This window comes from Clavelina lepadiformis, chromosome 8 (genome assembly GCF_947623445.1).
Source record: "Clavelina lepadiformis chromosome 8, kaClaLepa1.1, whole genome shotgun sequence".
Taxonomy (NCBI): Eukaryota; Metazoa; Chordata; class Ascidiacea; order Aplousobranchia; family Clavelinidae; genus Clavelina; species Clavelina lepadiformis.
In genome coordinates this window covers 5,078,775-5,098,550 of record NC_135247.1, presented here as the reverse complement: position 1 = coordinate 5,098,550, position 19,776 = coordinate 5,078,775, and the positions used below count along the sequence as shown (strand labels likewise).

The following is a 19,776-nucleotide window of genomic DNA, read 5'->3' as shown; positions in this document are numbered from 1 at the left end:
TTTTATCGAAAATTCTATTTTCCTAGATTGCCAAAACTAAAACTTCTAATACGCGTTGCACTTCATTTAATTAACGTTTAGTACTGATCTGTGACGTAAGAAAAAATACTCCCCAGCAGTCGAAATACAGTGTTATTGCAACGCTCAGGCCGATGAGTTACGTCAAGTTAAGTATTGGTTTACATCATTGATGACGTATTAGAAACAGGATTGAAATATTTGGAAATCAAGAATGATTTTAAAAAATCTCCAGACTCACGAGACAGTTTTTTAAACAGGCAAGTTTTTGCAACAGTGAAGGAAAGCAACGACTCAACCTAAACAGAAAAAGGATACTAACTTGCCGAGCTTACCTGGTGTACAGAGGCAATTTTGCCATTCTGAAAACCTACCTACAGCGACACCAGGAGTTTAGTTTTTTATGGGTTGGGGATTACTTGCTAAGTTTATAAGCATGGGCCTAAACTTCCGCTGTATAATTTCTATGGTGAGCTGTTGCGTACAGTAGTGTAACTACATGTTCAGTGCAGTGAATACGGTGTAGAACTGTTGGTTATTTATTTATTTATCTTAAGTCTTACTGAAAGAAAACAAAGCACAAAGTATTTGTTCTGCTCCGCACGTCAAGTCCATTTTATTGATTCCTCAACCATTCAATGCAAACTTAGCACGTGGTAAATAGAAACGAAGAAAGATACGCCCGAAATTCTTTTTCTTGTTGACCCGGAATCGGTGATTGAAGCCCGGCCCAGCCAGCACCGTAAGTCGAGATTCAAAAACCGGTCGGGTGAAGTTGCCGAATCGTTTCAAACTGGAAGACCACATCTCGCACCAGCACTTACGGGATGTGGCCCCCTCCTTGGGTCGACGTCGCTTGATGGGGTCGAAATGTGTAAGTTGTGAGTGGCCTGCTTCCGCCAAATTCTCTTCGAAGCTTCCCCTACCCGTGTTTTCTCTTTAGCCACTGAAGCAGACACGGCCTACGTGGTAGGCGTGTCTCTGTGACCTTTCGCCAAAGTCCAATGACTTGTAATCCATAATAGGGAAAATGTCCACGTCCTTGGTCTGTATTTCGAGGATTACCACACCGGTATCAGAACCGCTCTGATAATGAAATAAGAAGTGTGTTAACACTCCGCTACTAAAGTTATCAAAGTTGAAAAATCTACTCAAAAAAAATTTTTCGAAGTAAGTTTAGTGGCATTTTATACGAAAATATAACACAGCGATTTTAATCTCCAATACCTTGCAGCTATCCTCTATCAGTGTAATTTCGTCGCTTCCGTAAGTCAGAACCTCATCGTTCGCGCCCATAAGTTGAACCGCCTTGTCATAGTTGCCGTTCTGCTGGTCTTCCCAGCCGATCGAGTTGACGCACCTGTAAGTGAACATTTGACGCCCTTCTGCAGACAGCAACCTGAGGAAGTTCCACTGAGGGATGCTCACGTTGTAACCGAACTGAAAAATAATGGTCAACGGGTTAAAATTAGACTTATTTTGGGTGAAATATCCCATAATTAAATTTGTTTTTAACCTCAAATAAGCGGAGTTGGTACGGAAATCTGAAAAGGCGTTTGCTTAGTAAAATACTCGCTTAAGTAGTAAATTTATGGTTAGGTAAGCATATACTTATTTCTGGAAGTCAAAAATAAAAGTTCACCTTAGATCCCAACTTGTAGGTGCTGAACCAATCTCCAGGCAATGCTTTGGGCCATCGCCGCAATTCGGTCTATGGTAAATGTGTAATGGAAACTTTGTGATAATAGCATAAGAAGTTATGTCTTGGCATAGTTAATATAAGGATCTTTGCAACATTTTACAAAACCATGATATTACTTATGAAACGCACGTGTTGAAAAGATAACCAAGCATTTCATATATATGCTGTATTTCCATATATTAGTATAATTAACTTACGTTACTATTAAAACAATAACCAATGAAAACATTTAAATCTTTTAACATATATTTCGACTCCAACTTACTGAAGGAGTAATGGGGTCAATACAGGTGACACCTTCCGCTTCGAAGTCGCACTCGACTTCAAACGCATCCACAATACAACCTCCATTTGGATCGATCCAATACTTGCCTGAAAGAAAATGAAACAATTTATACATTCGAGCAAAACTGACTAGTAGCTTACACTGCATGTTATCTGCCATTCCGTAACAATACTTCGATGACGCTACTTTTATTAGATTGGTTAAAACAGTTTTGGGATGTGAATTGTGTGATTTATTGCGGTTTTACAAGAAAATGATTTTTTTTCTGAATGAATGTCATGTCAACGACAGCATACAGAATAGATTCAGTAGCTCTAGTGCAGGGGTGGGCAACATACGGCCCGCGACGGGATTGTGAGCAGCCCGCAGACAGTTCAGTTTTGACTTCAGCAGCTATTGAAGTACAATATTCATTAATAAAATCATTAAATACTGTTTTTGGTCTGTATGCTTAAAACTTAAAGTTTGCATTAAATACGATTTATTCCTTGCATAGGTGGATAAATACACGATTAATGTATCGATTCAGGAATCCGGCCCGCCAAGTACTTCATTTTCTCATATCAGGCCCGCCGACCGAAAAAGTTGCCCGCCCCTGCTCTAGTGTGTTTCTGGTATACTTGGTACCTGATTCAAAGGTGGGATGGCAGAGCCAGATGTCCTTGCAGCTTCTTCCAGGGTTTCTCTGACTTCCTACCGGGTGTTTTATCATCTCCAACTCCTCCTTTAGTGATTCGAGAGCTCCAAACAACTCTTCCAGACCTTCAGGATAATCTCCGTACATGTCAGCCTACAAAGAAAAAAATTAATGATTATTTGTGTACCCCTGCTGCCATTACATCTGTTTCAAGCTGTTCTAACTTTTTAACCTACCTGACCGTCGTTTCCAACCATTGCTTGACGTTTTTCACGATCGAGACCCTCCGCAGACTAAAAATCAAAAGTATATTGTTATAGTAGTAAAACGATAATGTGTTGCTAAACGTTGTAAACGAAACGATGTGTTACAATAGTAAAAAATATGTTTAGTGTTGCAGGAAACAAAATCACAAAGTTCCGTTTCACTTACTCTTCGTCTTCGAGTTGTCAGTGGCTGGGCATTGAACACTTCACCAGGTGGACCAGGTGGTCCAGGCGGCCCAGGTAGACCACCGTCTCCTTTCGGCCCTGTGGGTCCCTAGAAAGTGTAATAAATATATCACCTTTCACAAAAAAAATCAAAGAAGTAAAGGTAATACCTAAAAGTTAAAAGAATACCAAATTAGCAGTAAACAAAAATATCATCTTCAGGTATTTGACACATAAGCTTCCAAAATTGCCAATAAAACTTCTACCGGTAGCGATGAAAAGCATCTACTTAATATCTCCGACAAATGAAAAAGTCACTTTAACTTACCATTTGACCTTTGTTTCCTTTCATACCAGAAGATCCCTACAAGCAATTAATGAAAATTTTACAACTTCCGATATCTCCGTTATTCAAATAATGCATGACAATAAATCTTCAAAGTTGTTTTACCGGTAATCCAGGTGGTCCAACTGGGCCGATTGGTCCGTCAGGTCCACTTCTTCCTTCTTCACCTTTGGAACCGTATGGTCCGGGTCTTCCCATTTCACCACGATCACCTTTGTCACCAAGAGGACCAGGCTGACCAATGGCACCAGTTAAACCAGAGTGACCCTGGAAATGAAAGAAATATCAAATTAACGAGAGTGCCAATCTATTGTTTCACCGCAGTTTTGTTGTTGGAAACTAATAATATAAATTTCTATGAAACTTTGGAACAAACAATAAACGCATTTATTGTTGTTTGATTACTTTGCATATAAAAATATATAATATAACGCCATAAGCACTTAAAAAACAAATAATAATGTAAACTTTGGCAAGAGAGAAATTGTGAAGCATTAAAACTCACCTTTTCACCACTGACTCCTGATTCACCTTTGGCGCCCTTCATTCCTTGTAGTCCCTAAAATAATAAAAACCATTTAGTTCGTTGCAAATGTTATCACCATTTCTGTTTGTGCCAGGATTTAACATCTAATCCTATAATTGCTTTAAACCTGAAGATTAAAGTTTTTACCGGTCGTATAAGAGCTTACTACTGTTATTTTTATTATTTCCAAAAAAATAACAACATACCATTGGTCCAACAGCTCCTTCTTTACCTGAATTACCCGGTAGACCAGGTGCTCCCTAAATAAATCAAGACTGGGGTTAATTTTTTTTAACAATTTAAAGCGTTATAGGGAGTGTAGCCACTCACTGGAATAATTATGTAGCAACCAGGTCAAAAAGCTGAGCTAATTACATTATACTACTTCGGTGATGAATTTTACATATTATACCAACACAAAAAAATAAAAACAATATCAGGTAAAAATAACCTACCACAGGCCCAGGAAGACCTTGGTTTCCACCAACACCTTGTTTGCCTTGAGAACCCTACATTGCAAGAAATTGAATGTTACTTTTGTAACATCAAATATACATTTGAACAAGTGACACATTTTTAAGTACAAACTAACACCATAGAGAGTAACCAAATTGGCCTTGCTTCTGAATAACATTACTGACCTGTGCGCCAGGAGGCCCGGTATCACCAGCTGGGCCAGTAATGCCTGGTTCACCCTGTGAGCAAAACACTACAGTTATAAGAAATGTTCTGACATACAAAATTGTGGGAAAATGGTAATTTTTAAACTATTGATTAATGATTACCTTTGCTCCTTTATCTCCGGCTCTACCTTCATTACCAGGGACACCAACTGCTCCCTTTTTTAAAACATCAAAAAATACTTAATGCAAATTAAGAGTAATAAAATATAAAAACACTATTGTTGACATAAAAATCCAAGTGAAAACATCAACAGAAATCGATTGCGAAACCAAACTAATGGTAGTGTTCCACCAACCCGTCTTCCAGGTGGTCCTGCGCCTCCAGCTTCTCCAACAGGTCCTGGTGGTCCCTAAGAACAAGAGATTTCTTTTTTTATAAAACAACTCAAACAATTCTTCTATTGTTTATCATAAAAAGTCCAAGCAAAAAGCATGTAAGCATTTGAAAATGATCTTATACCTGTTCGCCTGGTGGTCCAGAATCGCCAGTGTTACCGTCGTCTCCATCATTTCCCTATTTTAAAAAAAGAAAAAGAAAGAAAAAAAACTCAGTGCAGGAGATCAACAATTCAACACAAAATAACAAATAACATTAAACCAGCCTACAAAGTGCAAATACTCACAGGTGGTCCGGGCGTGCCAGCTACACCTGGATCTCCAGGGTATCCGATAGGTCCCTTTAAATTTTTTGTAAAATTTAATGAATGCATTTTGTAATGTAAGAATCTTATACATCTAAAATGAACAAGAAATCACAAATTTGTATTAGAAAAGAACTTATTAACGACTGAAATTACCGGATTTCCTTTGCCTCCATCATCACCTCTAGGCCCTCTTGGACCAGGTTCGCCCTGGGCTCCTGCTGAACCAGAATCTCCCTTAAGACCACGTTCTCCTTTTGGTCCCTGTATACAAAACGAGGTAAATACACACGTTAATACGTGTCAGCCCACAATTAAGTTGAGGAAAAAAGTCTCTCCGAAATAAAATTGTAACAAAAATGTTTGCAAGCAACTAGAAGGACGTCATGCCCATAAGTATCAGATTGTATCTTTACCATAGGTCCACTGTCACCAGGTGATCCAGGAACGCCGGAAGCACCAGGTTCACCCTAATTATATAGAAAAAAACTTGGTTAAACATTATATGGACACTCAATGTCAATTTAAAGGCTATATAAAATAACGAGCAAAAAGTAAACAAGTAGCACACTAACTACAACGTTTCCAGTTTGTGGCAGACCTACCTTATCACCAACATTTCCAGGCTGCCCATATGAACCAGGAGGTCCTTGTGTTCCCTACAAACAAAGAATGAACTTACGAAATGGGCTCTTTGATATATAATAAAGCTTTATGCAATTGTAGCAAAATTAAATAATATAATCATGCTATTGTAATCGTTACTAAAACTTACATCAGCACCCTGTGGTCCAGGCGGACCTCTTTGTCCCATAGGTCCCATTGGCCCCTAAAAAGATAAAGAAGTTGTAACACATATAACCATAGGTGGAAACACATCACGAATCTTTCTTCAAAATGAGATACTATTTAGGAATTTAAACTCTTTCTGTTCCATATATATATATGCATGTAACTACAATTAGATTTTGTCCTTACCATTGGGCCAGAATCACCGGTGTCTCCCTTCACTCCAGGAGGCCCAGGCAAACCCTTACAACACAAAACGAGGCTTTAGTATTTGGCATGACCTATTCAAAGATACAGTACTATAAAGTCTTATGAGGCCATATAAAATATCAGACCTGCAATCCTCTAGGTCCAAGGTTTCCTGGGAAACCTCTGGCTCCTTCATCTCCTTTTTCTCCATAAACACCTTGCTGTCCTCTGGGTCCAGGTTGACCGTCTGTTCCCTAGCGTTGAAAAAGTACTACAGTAATTAACATAATTCCTGGTCCTTTGACAGACTTATTCAAATCGTTAATTTTTGTAAGAATTTGTAGACCCTCTTGGGAAGTTTGCTTTCAATGCGTCAGGTAAATACACCAATAAATGAATTGCCAAATTTGCGCCACGCCAATGTAATACTTGCAGTACAAAATATAAAGCACCACAGCAATCCTGTATCAGGAAATTGGAGCGTCAAACCAAATTTCCACTAGCGTTTATAGAGAACATAAGACTTGATTGTAAACTTACTGATGGTCCAGGCTGTCCAATGGGGCCCTGCTCTCCAAGATTACCAGGAGGTCCTTGATCGCCTCTGCTACCTTTGAGGCCAGCGGCTCCACCTGGGCCACGTTCTCCCTGAAACATGATTAACAGTGTAAGGTGCAGTAATTGCAATCGTAAAGCACACGTTGTAATTGCAATATCCACAATAGTTGTAATCTTCACGCCAATTTCTAGATTTGTACTTAACACATTTTCAGAACAGGCATGAACAATAAACATACTTTATCACCATCTTCTCCACGAGGCCCAACGTTTCCTGCCGGTCCAGGTAAACCAGCAGGACCCGGAAGACCATCTCGCCCAACTGGTCCAGGACCACCTGGTCCACCCTACAATAGATACCATTTTACATTGACGAACTCACAGAACTTCAACTGTTGTACCATAGTTGAGTTATAACTTACAGGGCTTCCTTTTTCACCATCTGCACCAGGAGAACCGATTTGTCCAGGTCTTCCCTAAATGCAAAGCAATTTTTTAAATATCTCACAAAAATGCAATATTATCTTACTTTTATTGGAAATAAGATTTTCTGCAACACTAAACATGTTAAGGCTTACCGGTTGTCCAATTTGTCCTGCTGCACCAGGCGGACCTTTCAATCCCGTAGACCCCTAGAAATATAGAAATACAATTGCCCGTACCTACTGAAGAAGAAAACGTGATAATAAACATAAAACAACGAATGAATAAAAACTTACAGCAGGACCAGGTGGTCCAGCAGGACCTTCATTTCCTTTAAGACCAGGAGATCCCTACAAGATTTAATGAATTACTGAAACTTGCAGAAAAAATATCAGAACTAATTTGACAAAGTTCTTGTAACTTTTAACTAAAACTTCAGTTTCAAAGAGCAAACATGTTTATTCACCAGTGGTCCGGTATCACCACGCTGTCCTGGATACCCAGCTGATCCTGGTTCGCCCATTTTTCCAGGTGGTCCTAGCGGCCCCCTATCTCCCTATAAATTAATTAAGAGGTCCTTAACAAATAATATATTACAGAGGCCTAAGGTAAAATATTTTGCATCCACATCCAAGTTATTGAGTGATAAGCACAGATATAAAGCAGCCCAAAACATTCTTACCTTTGATCCTTCTTTTCCTGCTGGACCTGGCTGACCCAAATCTCCAGGTCGGCCCTGTTAAGAGAGAAAAATATGAGATTATTATATACTCTATTTAAAGACAGTATGAAGCAAGTCCTGAGCTATTTGAAGTAAGTCACTAACCTGTAAACCCGGTTGACCTCTTTCTCCAGCTGGACCTGTTTCTCCTGATGGTCCCTACATTTTACCACACAAACAAATTTATACCACAAGAAAAGACACAACATTGCATTACCCAAATAAACTGACATGACTGACAAATTAATATAAGTATAAATGACCACTTATTGATAATAATTTATATTAACAAAATACTTATGAAGTACCTGTGGTCCGACTACTCCAGCTGGTCCTGGAGGCCCAGTTTTTCCTTGAAATCCCTATCAGACAAATTATCATGTTTAAGACATGACACAAGGATAATACTGATATCACAATATTTTCAACATTAACACCAATAACCACAAAAGTATAAAGTAATTACTGGGTCTCCACGAGTTCCAGGGTGCCCTGGCAATCCATCCTTTCCAGGTGGGCCCTATAAAACCATATTAAAAGGTAATTAAGAAAACGCATAAGATAATATACTGGACAAAGTACAGCCAAATACAAGCAAACGTTTGAAACTTCATCTAATGCAGTATCTATTTATGACAGCATAAACTCACTGGTGGTCCTTTAGACCCAGGGAACCCAGAACTTCCAGGCGGACCGTGTGGGCCCTGTAAAAAATGGAGTAGATAAGACAACATGGTAGTCATAGCTAGAGAAGGTTAAAAAAATGCTGCAAAATACTTTGGAATCAAAACAGAATGCTATTATACTGTGTTAGTTCCAGCTGATAGTACTCTGTTAGTAACTGACAGACAAGACGTATCATGATGCATACCCGTTCTCCTGGCATTCCTTGTGGTCCATCTTGTCCTAGACCACCCTGAAAATACAAGTATCTTTAAAACAAGTAATTTAAAAACTAAATATTCAAGTGTTGGTGAAGTGGTTGTGTTTGATTTTGGCATTTCAAAGCTGAAGTCTAAATCTATGTTACCTTTGGTCCGATTTTGCCTGATGCTCCCCTTGTTCCTCGTTTACCTCGCGGCCCCTAAATAAAAATCAGATATCAGAAGATCATGAGAAACCAACAACATGTTAAAATGTTCTATAATCTCACCTTTGGTCCTCTTTGTCCTTCTTGACCACGTTTTCCTTCTAAGCCCTGTTAAAAATAAAAATACTTAAACATGGTTGGTGTCGAAAAGATGGACAAGCCTATAGGCTACCACATTTATTTCATTGTAAGCTGTGGTTTAAGAAGTTTTTGTGTTGTCATTCCTGCGGCTCGAATACATCTTTTATATCAAACCAAATTATTATCTGCCGTCTTTTGTTGACTATTCTTTATTGCAGTGGTTTGCTGTTACTTTTTGTTCTAGTGCAAATTACTGCACTATCACTTGTGGTTTACAAAGGAAGGCAGCTTAAATCAATTTTTTGTGCTAGCTTATGCAGCTTACAAACAAATAAATACCGTATTTGCACAAAATTGCAATTTCTTTGAAATTTTTTGTAAATGCAGTGATCTCTACAAGCAGGAAATAAATTGAGCTGAACAAGCTACATAATTTTTTACACCCAAAACCGTGGCTATTTTCCTTTCCAAAAAATTACATGCAATTAGTTGGCAAGAAATAAATTAGTACTTACTACAAAAAGTGATTAATGTTAGTCTTAATAAATTAAAGTTAGAACTAAAGCCATGAGTTTTAACAAGAAACGAATAGTGACGTCTAATAGTGGACCCAATTAGCAACATAAGACATTTGCCGATAATTAAAGTGAATTTAATAGTTTAAGCCAAATTAAGTAGAGCACAAAATTCAACAAAAGCGTTTCTACCAAACAGAGGAGTACAACTGGTTAAAAGCAAGCGAAATATGGAAAAGAAATATTGCGAAGTGAAATGCAAACTGCACAAGGCATTGCTTACCCTCCTCCCTTTGGAGCCTGGCCGACCACGCGAACCAAGCGGCCCACGAGAGCCCTTGAAAAAGAAACTAAAAATTAATTCTTACCCTTTCACCTTTAAGTCCTGTATTTCCGGGTTTGCCTGGCGGCCCGATTGACCCCTGAAGTTTCGGATAAGAAAATAATAAAATTGTGCATAATTCGTTACTTGCACAGTATAAGGGAAAACAAAGAATAATGTAAGCAAATAAATAACAGCACCTTTAGACCACTGCGTCCTGGATAACCTGGTAACCCTGGCATACCCATCTTTCCCTGTAGGAGTAAAAACATTTTATTTTGCTGTGTGTCTGATCTTATCGATTAATTAAACAAAAAGTAACGGCACAACTAAAATTTCACAAGATTTTTTTGGTTGAAACAAAAATTTGCAAACCTTTTCTCCAACGGAACCTTGTTGTCCAGGTTCACCTCTTGGTCCTCCTCTTCCCTAAAAAACAGACAAAGTCGACGATTTTTATATTTTAATTAATAGCTGGATGTATTTTCAACAAAAGTGTAAAGTAATTTCTTACTGGTAGTTATGGTAATACCAACAGAAAACCCTGGGTTAAACAGTATACCACTAGGTACATCATCATCTGCTACAAACCTTTGCTCCTTCTGGACCATCTTCACCTCTTGGTCCGAGTGGTCCAGAAACGCCCTGGTCACCTTTTAGTCCCATACTTCCCTTAAACCCAGCCAAGCCATCCATACCCTGATTAAAAAAAATGACATAAAAGTAGAAAGATTATTGACTAGTAAAATCATCCCCTTGTAGTGGCCTGGGTGGCATTTTTAATACCATTATATCATTCTTGGGAAAGTGTTTGCCAGTTATTGATTGAAGTCTTGTTTATTGACAACACTGCAATTGTCGTTTAATATTTGGAAACTTGCTCTAAATAACTTCATGTGAAAACGCCGTTTAGTACGTTACCAGATGATTTCATAACGTCCTAGTTTTAACTGAATGTAATCTCCATTGCCAACGCTTTATTTTTATCGTTCGCACGTTCTGAAATGCTCGTGTATTTTATGTCGGATATTTCCGCTCACACCGCTCCACGCTGTTATAAGCTCAAACTTATACGCGAGTAAGCGCGCAGACGAGAGATACAGAGTCGTACGAACGTATTACGTTAGTCGTGTTGATTGTAATTCTTTAGACCTGTTTTAAACGGTGATTACTAAGTTTGTGTGTAATATTCGGAACCTGTACAGTTCCTACAATAAAAGGACCGTTTCTGATAAACTGTATCTGTAATAACGTTAGAGCTTTCGGCTGACAAAAGGTTAGAGAATTCTAACCGCACGCAACCACGGAGTCAGATCATTAATTCAGCGGGCAAATTAAGTCAAAATAACAAGTTAAGACTGATAAGCTGTGCACCTGCTGCATCAACCTCTGCACCCTAATGACATAAAGCACAGTCCAAGACAAATCATCCTTGAGCACCTACCCTGTCTCCTTTATTTCCTTTTATCCCTCTCACTCCTGCTTCACCCTGCATTGAGAGATCAAAGCAACATATTAGTACAAGAATGTAAGTAACAAGTGCTACCTAAATCGCACCCAACATACCTTTCCACCTCGTGGACCAGGGTATCCCAGTTGACCTTGTGGTCCAGGCAATCCCTAACGATACAAGTTATAGTTTTTAGTTGGTGTAAACTACATGTCAGACATTGTACATTCCATGATAAATTTTGATTTTTAACCAAGTTGTTTTTCATATACCATTGATCCTTTGCTCCCTGGTGGACCTTCATTACCAGGGTGTCCAGGCAAACCATCGGAACCTGGCATGCCAGGCAATCCAGGGTTACCGTTGGGCCCTTTTGGTCCAGGAGCGCCCATAACACCTTGAGGGCCGGGAATTCCCTGTAAGTGGCGCAAATTCAATTTTCTATAAAGCACCAATGCCAATGATACACAAAAATTTAATTATTTGATGCTATGCACAAATGCTTCAACAAACCTGGGGCCCAGGTGCACCTTGCTGTCCAAAAGGCCCGGGTTCTCCTTGTGGCCCCTGCAATAAATGATGTTATATTTGTACCAGAGAAAAAGAAAACGAACTTAGAAAGCCAAACTACAACAGTTTTCTGAAACAAAATAGATATTACACACATACCAAATTTCCCTTTAATCCTTGCTGACCAGGTACACCTCTTGGTCCCTGTAAAAATGTGGACATAAATCTTGTGAAAAAGTAATACTCAGAACAAAAATTTACTGTGCATCATTTGAAATTCATCACATCGGCAAACATCAAACAAATTGGCAAAACTCACTTGCTACAGCACAAATACTTGTAACGCAACTCTCTATTTAACAAATGTCTTAAACAGATATACTTACAGGCGGTCCAGCAACACCAGTGGGGCCTTTGGGACCTAATTCTCCTCTCGAACCCTGAAAATCACAACAAATATAGTTAAAAACTCTTTATCAAATTTCCCAAATAAAGCATGATATTTGCACAATTTCAGAAAAGAAGCAAAAGACAGTCCAGGGCAAGTTTACCTGCTCACCAGGCATTCCACGAGGTCCAGTTTCACCTTGTTCACCCTAAAGAGTTGTAAAATTTTTAACATTTCAAAATTTTTACATCTATTCTAATGAGTTGTTTATGACGGCAGTAATATTGCTAAGACGTATTTGCTAAACAAAATATTCATTTTACCCTATTTCCTTCAGGTCCTGGTGGACCAAGAGATCCCGCTGGTCCACGTTCTCCCTAATCACAGAAAAATAGTAATTCGGTTTACATGTTAAAGTTTACCAATAGTCACATAAAATGTTATAAAACAACATACACACGCATACATGACCTATATAGAATGACAATTTTAAAGCATGAAACTAGCCAAATTTCAAATTGACATACATGGTGACCCTTAGCTCCTGGCAAGCCTGGCATACCATCAAAACCTCGATCTCCCTGGATATGATTAAATATTGCATTAATACACACTTCAAAGTCCATGCAATCGACAACAAATGAACTTCACTTACCTTTACTCCAACAGGGCCTGGTTCTCCTCTTAAACCATCCTCACCAGGACGACCCTGTAATCAAAAAAGAAAATGACAGATACCAAACGAAGTTGTTTGTTTGTGCTGTACAGAGAAATACTTAAAATGATCACTACAAATCGTATAAAAGGCAAGCTTGTGCATGAGTAACTAACAAAACTAGCTAATCCACTACTTACCGTTTTCCCGGGTGATCCTGTTGCTCCAGCAGGACCACGCATGCCACGATTGCCCTATTATCAAGTACCACATACATGAATCCGAAAATTATTAGCTTAAGATTCACAACAAATTCATAAGACTGTTTTAATTTAGGATTTTTGTAGTCAAGATCTAGTTGTAGTCATCATCTACTTCTATTTCTGTGTGAATAAATTGACAATAATGACTTTTTTAAAACTTATTGTTTTTGTTTACCATAGGGCCTGGATCTCCTGATTCACCTTTGATACCCACAGGACCCATATCACCCTGTGAACCCGGCATTCCAGCCAAACCCTGAGGTCCTGATGGCCCTTGCATAGCCATCTAAACAGAATCCAGTGTACTTACATAATATGTTATGGTCGACTCAATGAAACGCAAAGTGAAAAATGTTTTATAAAAATTATTTTATTTATGGTTAATATTGTCGTTGAATTAAAACTGTAATTAACATAACCAAGATGTAAATTGGACATAACCAATACATACACGAGCTTGCTGAAGTGCAAGATGCGCCTGAATTTCTGCTGGCGCATTTGAACCAGGACCTTTCTCACCACTTGGTGTTGCAATTCGAAACTGCAAAAAGATAATACAAATCAATAACAAAACACCACACAGAAAACGACACGTTTATTTTCAATACAAAACACAAACACTAGCAAACAGTATAATTATTGCAAAACTGTTTGAACAACAAGGTGGCATGTTCATAAAATCTAAAATCACTGCTTCTTGCATAAGTCTTGTTTACACATCAGTTTGTTTCTCAATTTCTAGGGAGCAATAGCAATTATATATGTAGAAAGCAAAAGCAGCCAATAAAACCATGATCCCAATGGCATAAAATGTATCTGTACTTCCACTTTCCTCCATGATTGACTTATTTTGTTTTTGTTAGTTTAATCATTTAAAAAAATTGTTTTCCAGTTGAAAGGTTTTGTTTGTTTTTGTTATTCAACAATGCCATTGTGATGTCATAGTAGGAGTACATTCAAAATACTCACGGGTATCATTATATGACGCCCTGGTGGCCCAGGAAGACCTTTTTCACCTGGTATGCCATCTCGTCCAGGATCTCCCTGAAATCATAGATGAAATGTAATTGAGGCAGAAATAATCAATGACCAATTGGCCAGATCCATATGGATCAGATGTTATAAGAGAATGATCATTCACCTTGTCCCCGATTTCGCCAGGTTCACCAGGTGGGCCCTGGAAGCCAGGTGGTCCTTCCAAGCCCTACAGAGAAGAGGAACGTTGTTCTCAAATTCTTAAAACTGGCACCATTACACTCGGAGGCATTGTAAATGTATAGGATTACAATTGAATTTGAAAGCAACGTTATACTTACTGGTTCACCAGGTGGTCCAGGCGGCCCAGCAATGATGATTCCCTACATAAATACAATTTTTCACATTACCCACTACATATAAATATAGATAAAACGACAATGTTTTAATCACTCCTAAACATTGAAATATTTATTCTCACAAGGTCAAACACATAACCTAATTTGGTTTCAAGCAGGTTGAGTCATTTTTAAACACTTACTGGTTCTATCACAGCACGCTCTCCTTTTTGACCTTTTTGACCCTGTTTTACGCATAAACACGATTATTATTATTACATGATTAAAAATGAAATTTTTGATTTTAGTGAATGAAAAACAAATAAAATCTTCACGGTAACGTTACTGTTAACCATCTAATATCCGACTGCATAATACAGAAAATTTTCTGACTTCACCTTGACTGAGACTCCACCATCACCATCTCCTCTTCCACCGACCGATTCATCAGCGCTATCACCAGGATTACGCAAGTCTGGGACCACAAGAGAATCTAAACCAGTTCCAACATCGGCCTAAAACAAAGATTAAACACTATAATTATTTTAGTGTTATAATTAAATATAAAAAATATAATTGTATGTAATAGCCCAATTCTTTCTTTTAAAGTTAACAATTTTTATTTACACAAGCTTTCGCAAGTTGACACCTGCTTTATCAGATGTAGCTAAACGAGTTTATTTATATTTTCTTGAAATGTGTCATCATTATTTTTAGCCTTACAAAAAACCATGGCTTATAGGCTGTCAACTACATATGCAAATAATACAATTGTAAATAATCTACAAAAAAATGCATGAAAGAATGTCAATAGAAAATACAAATTATGTAAGCATTAGCTTACTGATGCAGTAATTGGTTCTTCTACAATGGCTCCAGCATAGCTGTTGCAGTCAGGTGCAAGATTTAAACTGGAAATGCACATTTGACTAGCCAGGGTGGGATCAGAGTCAAAAATAAAGCTGTCAATGTCTCCCTAGAATAAGAAATACCATCAGTCAATATATATAAATTCAGATTTAAAATCATCAAACAACTATGGCATAGGCCCATATATAATCCTACAAGTGCAAAGCAACTGTGTTTAAACTTGCGAAGGATAAGCAATGAACATTTAAATTTTAAACAAACTCAGTAAATATTTAAGCTCATGCTGCTTATGTGAAATGACAGACCTCAAAAGCCTCCGATGCATCTTCCTCAACGTCTTGACCAAGCACAACCACACCGCCCATACTGAGTTGCGCAAACATGTTTCGTGAAAGTACGAGATCGTCCACTCGCTTGCAATCAACCCACATCTGCACATTCTCATTATAGACAGACCAAGCCACTTTGTGCCAGCTGCAAAAATATAATCATGTACCATTTAGCATTTACCGTTCTCAAACCTTTCTCCGATACAAAGACAATTTTGTTTTAATGTATTCAAAATAAAACTTGTAGTTTAGCTTACTATATAGATGGTATGGTATCATTATCTTTATCATTGGACTGAGGAAAGTTTTTACAAGACTAAAAACTCGGCGATGATTTCTCATCGGTCCCGAGTTACTTCGTATGCACGTTCTGAGTTCCGACCGCAAGGGAATAAAATACATTATATTATAGCACCGAAATTTCGAATTAAACGAGTCAAGTAGACAAGGAAATCTTTATTTTCAAAAGGTATTGTTATTTTCGACTTGTGTAATCCAGTACTTTCCGTTTTGTTTGAATACTTTAAAGTACATAAGCTCTTTCGCCTGTTATTATTCAACTGAAGTGCATCTTACCATGGTGACATACTCACAGTATTATTATAAACGTTTATGATCATTATATTATGACTATTATTAATTATAATTATTATTAGATTATGATTCGTCTGGAACGGTATATATTTTATATCGCATATATTACCACTTTTTTTAAAAGGCTTTGATTTGCCAATAGACGATTTCTACTATATAATGGGAATAAACATGTGTTTCGTCGTGTTTTTAAGAGGTTTTTAGGGACCGAAACGGTTTCTTAAATTTCTCCAACGGTCTCTCAACATTTATACTTCTGCAGATATGGCTATTTTTACATGCTTAGATATGTAACATAGTTCCGTTCCTTTAAAATTTCTTCGAGGTAGCTAAAGTCAAACCTTTAAAAAAGCGTACGACCCAATAAACCGAACCGCTCTCAAAAATATTTGCGGGCCTGTATGTGAGTACAGTAATTCCGTGCACAAGGCCTTTCTAAGTTGCAATCCAAACTCAGAATTTTCGCATGGCTGCTCAAGAAAAGCAGACAATGCTAGTTCAGAATTTATAATACAATTCTATCACGTTAGCTTTAGGCACTAAAGGAAACCAGTCAGCGGCAATTCTCCTGGTAATAATATGTCAGCAAAACCGCAGGTTTCCTACTCGTTATTGTGAGCTATCTTTCAGTGAAAAAGTGGAAAAAAGATTAAAAACTGTTGCAAAAACAAGCTATGCAATTCTCCAATGCTACAATTCTTTGCAATAGTATATCGAACTGATTACGCCTAAACGCTGCAGATATTAAATCGTTGGTTTTATGTTCAACCATAATTAACAAAAGAAACAAATGATGTAGGACTAGCCCTATAAGAGACTAAAACTATAAATGCAAATAGAAAATTTACAATCAGCGTACACACTGTGCAAAAGTGCTTAAATCACATTTTTGACATTGTGTCGAAAATAAAGCTGATGAGCGTCGACTTACTTCCCGTCTGCTAGATTAACACCATCAAACTGAGGATAATCTGGCAAAGTTTCCAAGCTTTGTCTGTACTCAAATTGAGGATTGCGGCTCGCACGAATTCCAAGTTGTTGCCAGAATTCTTCATGCTTCATTCGAAATAGGTATGGTTGCTTTCTCTTTGGTATTTTGCCATTCGTTCGGAAAGTGGCAAAGATGGAGAATTCGGTAGGAAATCCACCTTTTGCAAGATAAGTGAAGGTGGTTGATGATATAACATGTAACCAATCATGGAAAAGTAATCACAAAACAACTCCTTGGCAAAGCTATGGTTCGATAAACGTAGACGATTGCTAAATAATATTCATATTACGTTATTACTTTACCAAGATGTTGCAGTATGCATTTAAATTAAAATACGTTTCATTCTTCCAGCCATACGCCAGAGAGCAAAATAATAATACAAAATTCTACAGTGCAGTTGTAGCTGGCCGAATATTTGTTTCAAGGGCAAACAAAAATATGACTCACGCTCAAGAAATTCCGAAAAAACGTAGCTTGTCGGCAAGGTAATCTGCTTGGTATCTCGACTTATTCTGTAGGCGGTCCTCAGTGCGTCCCTCTTGCGTTTACTGTCACAAAATCCAGGCACAATCTCCACACCTCCCTGATCAGCAACGTTAAGCCGTTCCAACAGATCAATTTGTTCTGCAAATGCGTAAAGGCGTCAGAATAGTATTATAACAGTAGGCTTTTATCTACTGAAACTTTAAGTATATGTTGGCATTCTTCTTGAAAACCTGCGCCAAAGCAAACTCGTAAAAACTACACTAGAAGTGAAAAAAACACATTTCACAATTAAACGCACTTTTTGCAAGAAATGATAAGTTTGATACGTGGTTCAATGCTGAACAAGTTACAAATAACAATCATAGTCTATATCTGTGTTTTGCTTTTTTGCACTATTTTGCACAAAAAATTACAAATCACTTATATAAATGACCACTGTAATGGTATAGAGTAGACTATAAACTCTATAGTATAGAGTAACTTTTCATAGTGTATAGTGGTCCAATGATATATTTTGAATGTACCTTCGTATTGCGGTTCAATGGTTTAAAATGATTTAGGAACCACTACCATAAACATTTTATCAGTAAGGTTTAAATCTACTTGTTTAATCACAGGTTCGTTTGTAATGACTGTATCAATATTTGTTAAATTTATGTCATGATAAGCAACCCGGTGGGCTAATTGCGCTTTTAGCAAATACAGCCTTGTTTGTCGTCTAGCCGCTGGATTTAGTATTTACACAAGACACCGGATATACAGACGTGAAATCGAGTACGGTACACGAAAGACGCCATACAAAAGGCAAGAGCTATTCAAACGCCACTGAGACAAGTTATGACCTTAATATTATGCGCGTTTGCGTGATTACCGGTTTGTGAAACTTGTGATAAGCTATCGCTCGGTTGGCGTAAGCATTACTCTGTAATCTATTACGATTACAGCGTAACATACGTATTTGAGGTTAGAAAATATTTAGCACATTAAAAGCAAACCAACAAGTCGGCATTTAAATTTAAACGTTGACAGCTCGGTTTTCGTAAGGACATGAAACTCTGCAAGTAACTATTCAAACATCTACGAATTCTACAGCACGATAACACTATAACCGACAGACCCACATCTAAACCCAATCACGAAATATTTCAACAAAACTCACCCGCTCCAACAGTTGTCAATATAAACAGCAACCCGATGCAGCAGCTAAGCCAAGCTGCCGCCATTGCCGATTTCTTGCCCCATTGTGGCGTAACAATGGACGATGTGCTGGTGCCCATTGTTTCGCTCACAATTGAACGAATGTTGAGTCGGGTTGGTCACGGACCTTCTGCGTCCGCAACTACCTTCACCCTCGGGGTACACAGCAGAAGCAAATCTACTCTGGCCGCGCCGGGAGCGGCAAATGATGCTCCCTTCGACCGTTCGAGCGCTCAATTCTAAAGTATCCCGCTTGAGAAAAAAGTTGTCTCGAATGGCCAGACAGCGGAAATAGCTGCCGACCACGAATTCTTGAGCGAGCTTTTCGAGGCTTTAATGCATCACTGGGTAGAAAACACTAGCGCTGTTTGCTTGGCTTTCGGGCGTATCATAAGCTTGCCGCGAGGCCACTTTTTTCTCGCAAAAACACTTGTCGAGAGAATGTCAATTGTCACTCACAAATGCCGGCCTTCGCCCGACGCCAAACAAATGTGGTGGGCCCCGTATATACTTGAAACTGGCTGAAAAGAATATGAGCCTTTGTTCCAACAGGACTAAAAATGTCATTTGCTGTTTTCCTACAGAAAGTCGCTGTTTTACACGGTCAACTACTACTTTAAGTTATAGGGTATAGACCAAATAGCAATATCCTGGCCAACGATAGCGCAGGTGCAATAATGTACCATTCACGGTATAAATATTATTATTATTATCATAACTAAAACCTATAATCCACCAACACAAAGAACACAATCGCTTACACTAGCACGAA

General features: G+C 38.2%; 1 protein-coding gene across 2 annotated transcripts; it reads right to left on the bottom strand.

The window, feature by feature from the left end:
- Positions 1 to 605: 605 nt before the first annotated feature.
- On the bottom strand, positions 606 to 19,331 carry LOC143468135 (uncharacterized). Of its 2 annotated transcripts, none has more exons than XM_076965140.1 (64): positions 18,967 to 19,331; positions 17,769 to 17,945; positions 17,262 to 17,478; positions 15,713 to 15,881; positions 15,382 to 15,513; positions 14,936 to 15,052; positions 14,741 to 14,782; positions 14,541 to 14,582; positions 14,366 to 14,428; positions 14,194 to 14,268; positions 13,676 to 13,765; positions 13,400 to 13,510; positions 13,162 to 13,215; positions 12,962 to 13,015; positions 12,834 to 12,887; positions 12,630 to 12,683; positions 12,470 to 12,514; positions 12,305 to 12,358; positions 12,078 to 12,122; positions 11,922 to 11,975; positions 11,681 to 11,824; positions 11,525 to 11,578; positions 11,403 to 11,447; positions 10,550 to 10,657; positions 10,334 to 10,387; positions 10,159 to 10,212; positions 10,005 to 10,058; positions 9,104 to 9,148; positions 8,981 to 9,034; positions 8,822 to 8,866; positions 8,601 to 8,654; positions 8,417 to 8,470; positions 8,259 to 8,312; positions 8,056 to 8,109; positions 7,912 to 7,965; positions 7,696 to 7,785; positions 7,526 to 7,579; positions 7,385 to 7,438; positions 7,229 to 7,282; positions 7,046 to 7,153; positions 6,789 to 6,896; positions 6,395 to 6,502; positions 6,249 to 6,302; positions 6,046 to 6,099; positions 5,876 to 5,929; positions 5,687 to 5,740; positions 5,427 to 5,534; positions 5,253 to 5,306; positions 5,090 to 5,143; positions 4,926 to 4,979; positions 4,732 to 4,785; positions 4,588 to 4,641; positions 4,402 to 4,455; positions 4,153 to 4,206; positions 3,926 to 3,979; positions 3,526 to 3,687; positions 3,403 to 3,438; positions 3,076 to 3,183; positions 2,880 to 2,936; positions 2,634 to 2,796; positions 1,986 to 2,092; positions 1,661 to 1,729; positions 1,246 to 1,458; positions 606 to 1,104 (listed from the first exon to the last, which is right to left on the bottom strand). In XM_076965140.1, the coding sequence occupies exons 1-64, from the start codon at positions 19,082 to 19,084 to the stop codon at positions 958 to 960; spliced, it is 5,088 nt and encodes a 1,695-aa protein (XP_076821255.1). In that variant the 5' UTR covers positions 19,085 to 19,331; the 3' UTR covers positions 606 to 957. The 2 variants fall into 2 exon arrangements, with proteins under 2 accessions (XP_076821255.1, XP_076821254.1); XM_076965139.1 differs by lacking the exon at positions 10,005 to 10,058 and adding an exon at positions 9,920 to 9,973 and having other exon boundaries at positions 18,967 to 19,330.
- Between the last annotated feature and the right edge of the window lie 445 nt (positions 19,332 to 19,776).

Coding starts and splice junctions, on each gene's coding strand:
- LOC143468135 (XM_076965140.1), bottom strand. CDS start 19,084: ATGGGCACCAGCACATCGTCCATTGTTACGCCACAATGGGGCAAGAAA. Junction 8,867..8,980: donor CAGGCAAAATCGGACCAAAG/GTAACATAGATT, acceptor TTGTATTTTCAG/GGTGGTCTAGGACAAGATGG. Junction 7,439..7,525: donor CTGGACCACCTGGTCCTGCT/GTAAGTTTTTAT, acceptor CTATATTTCTAG/GGGTCTACGGGATTGAAAGG.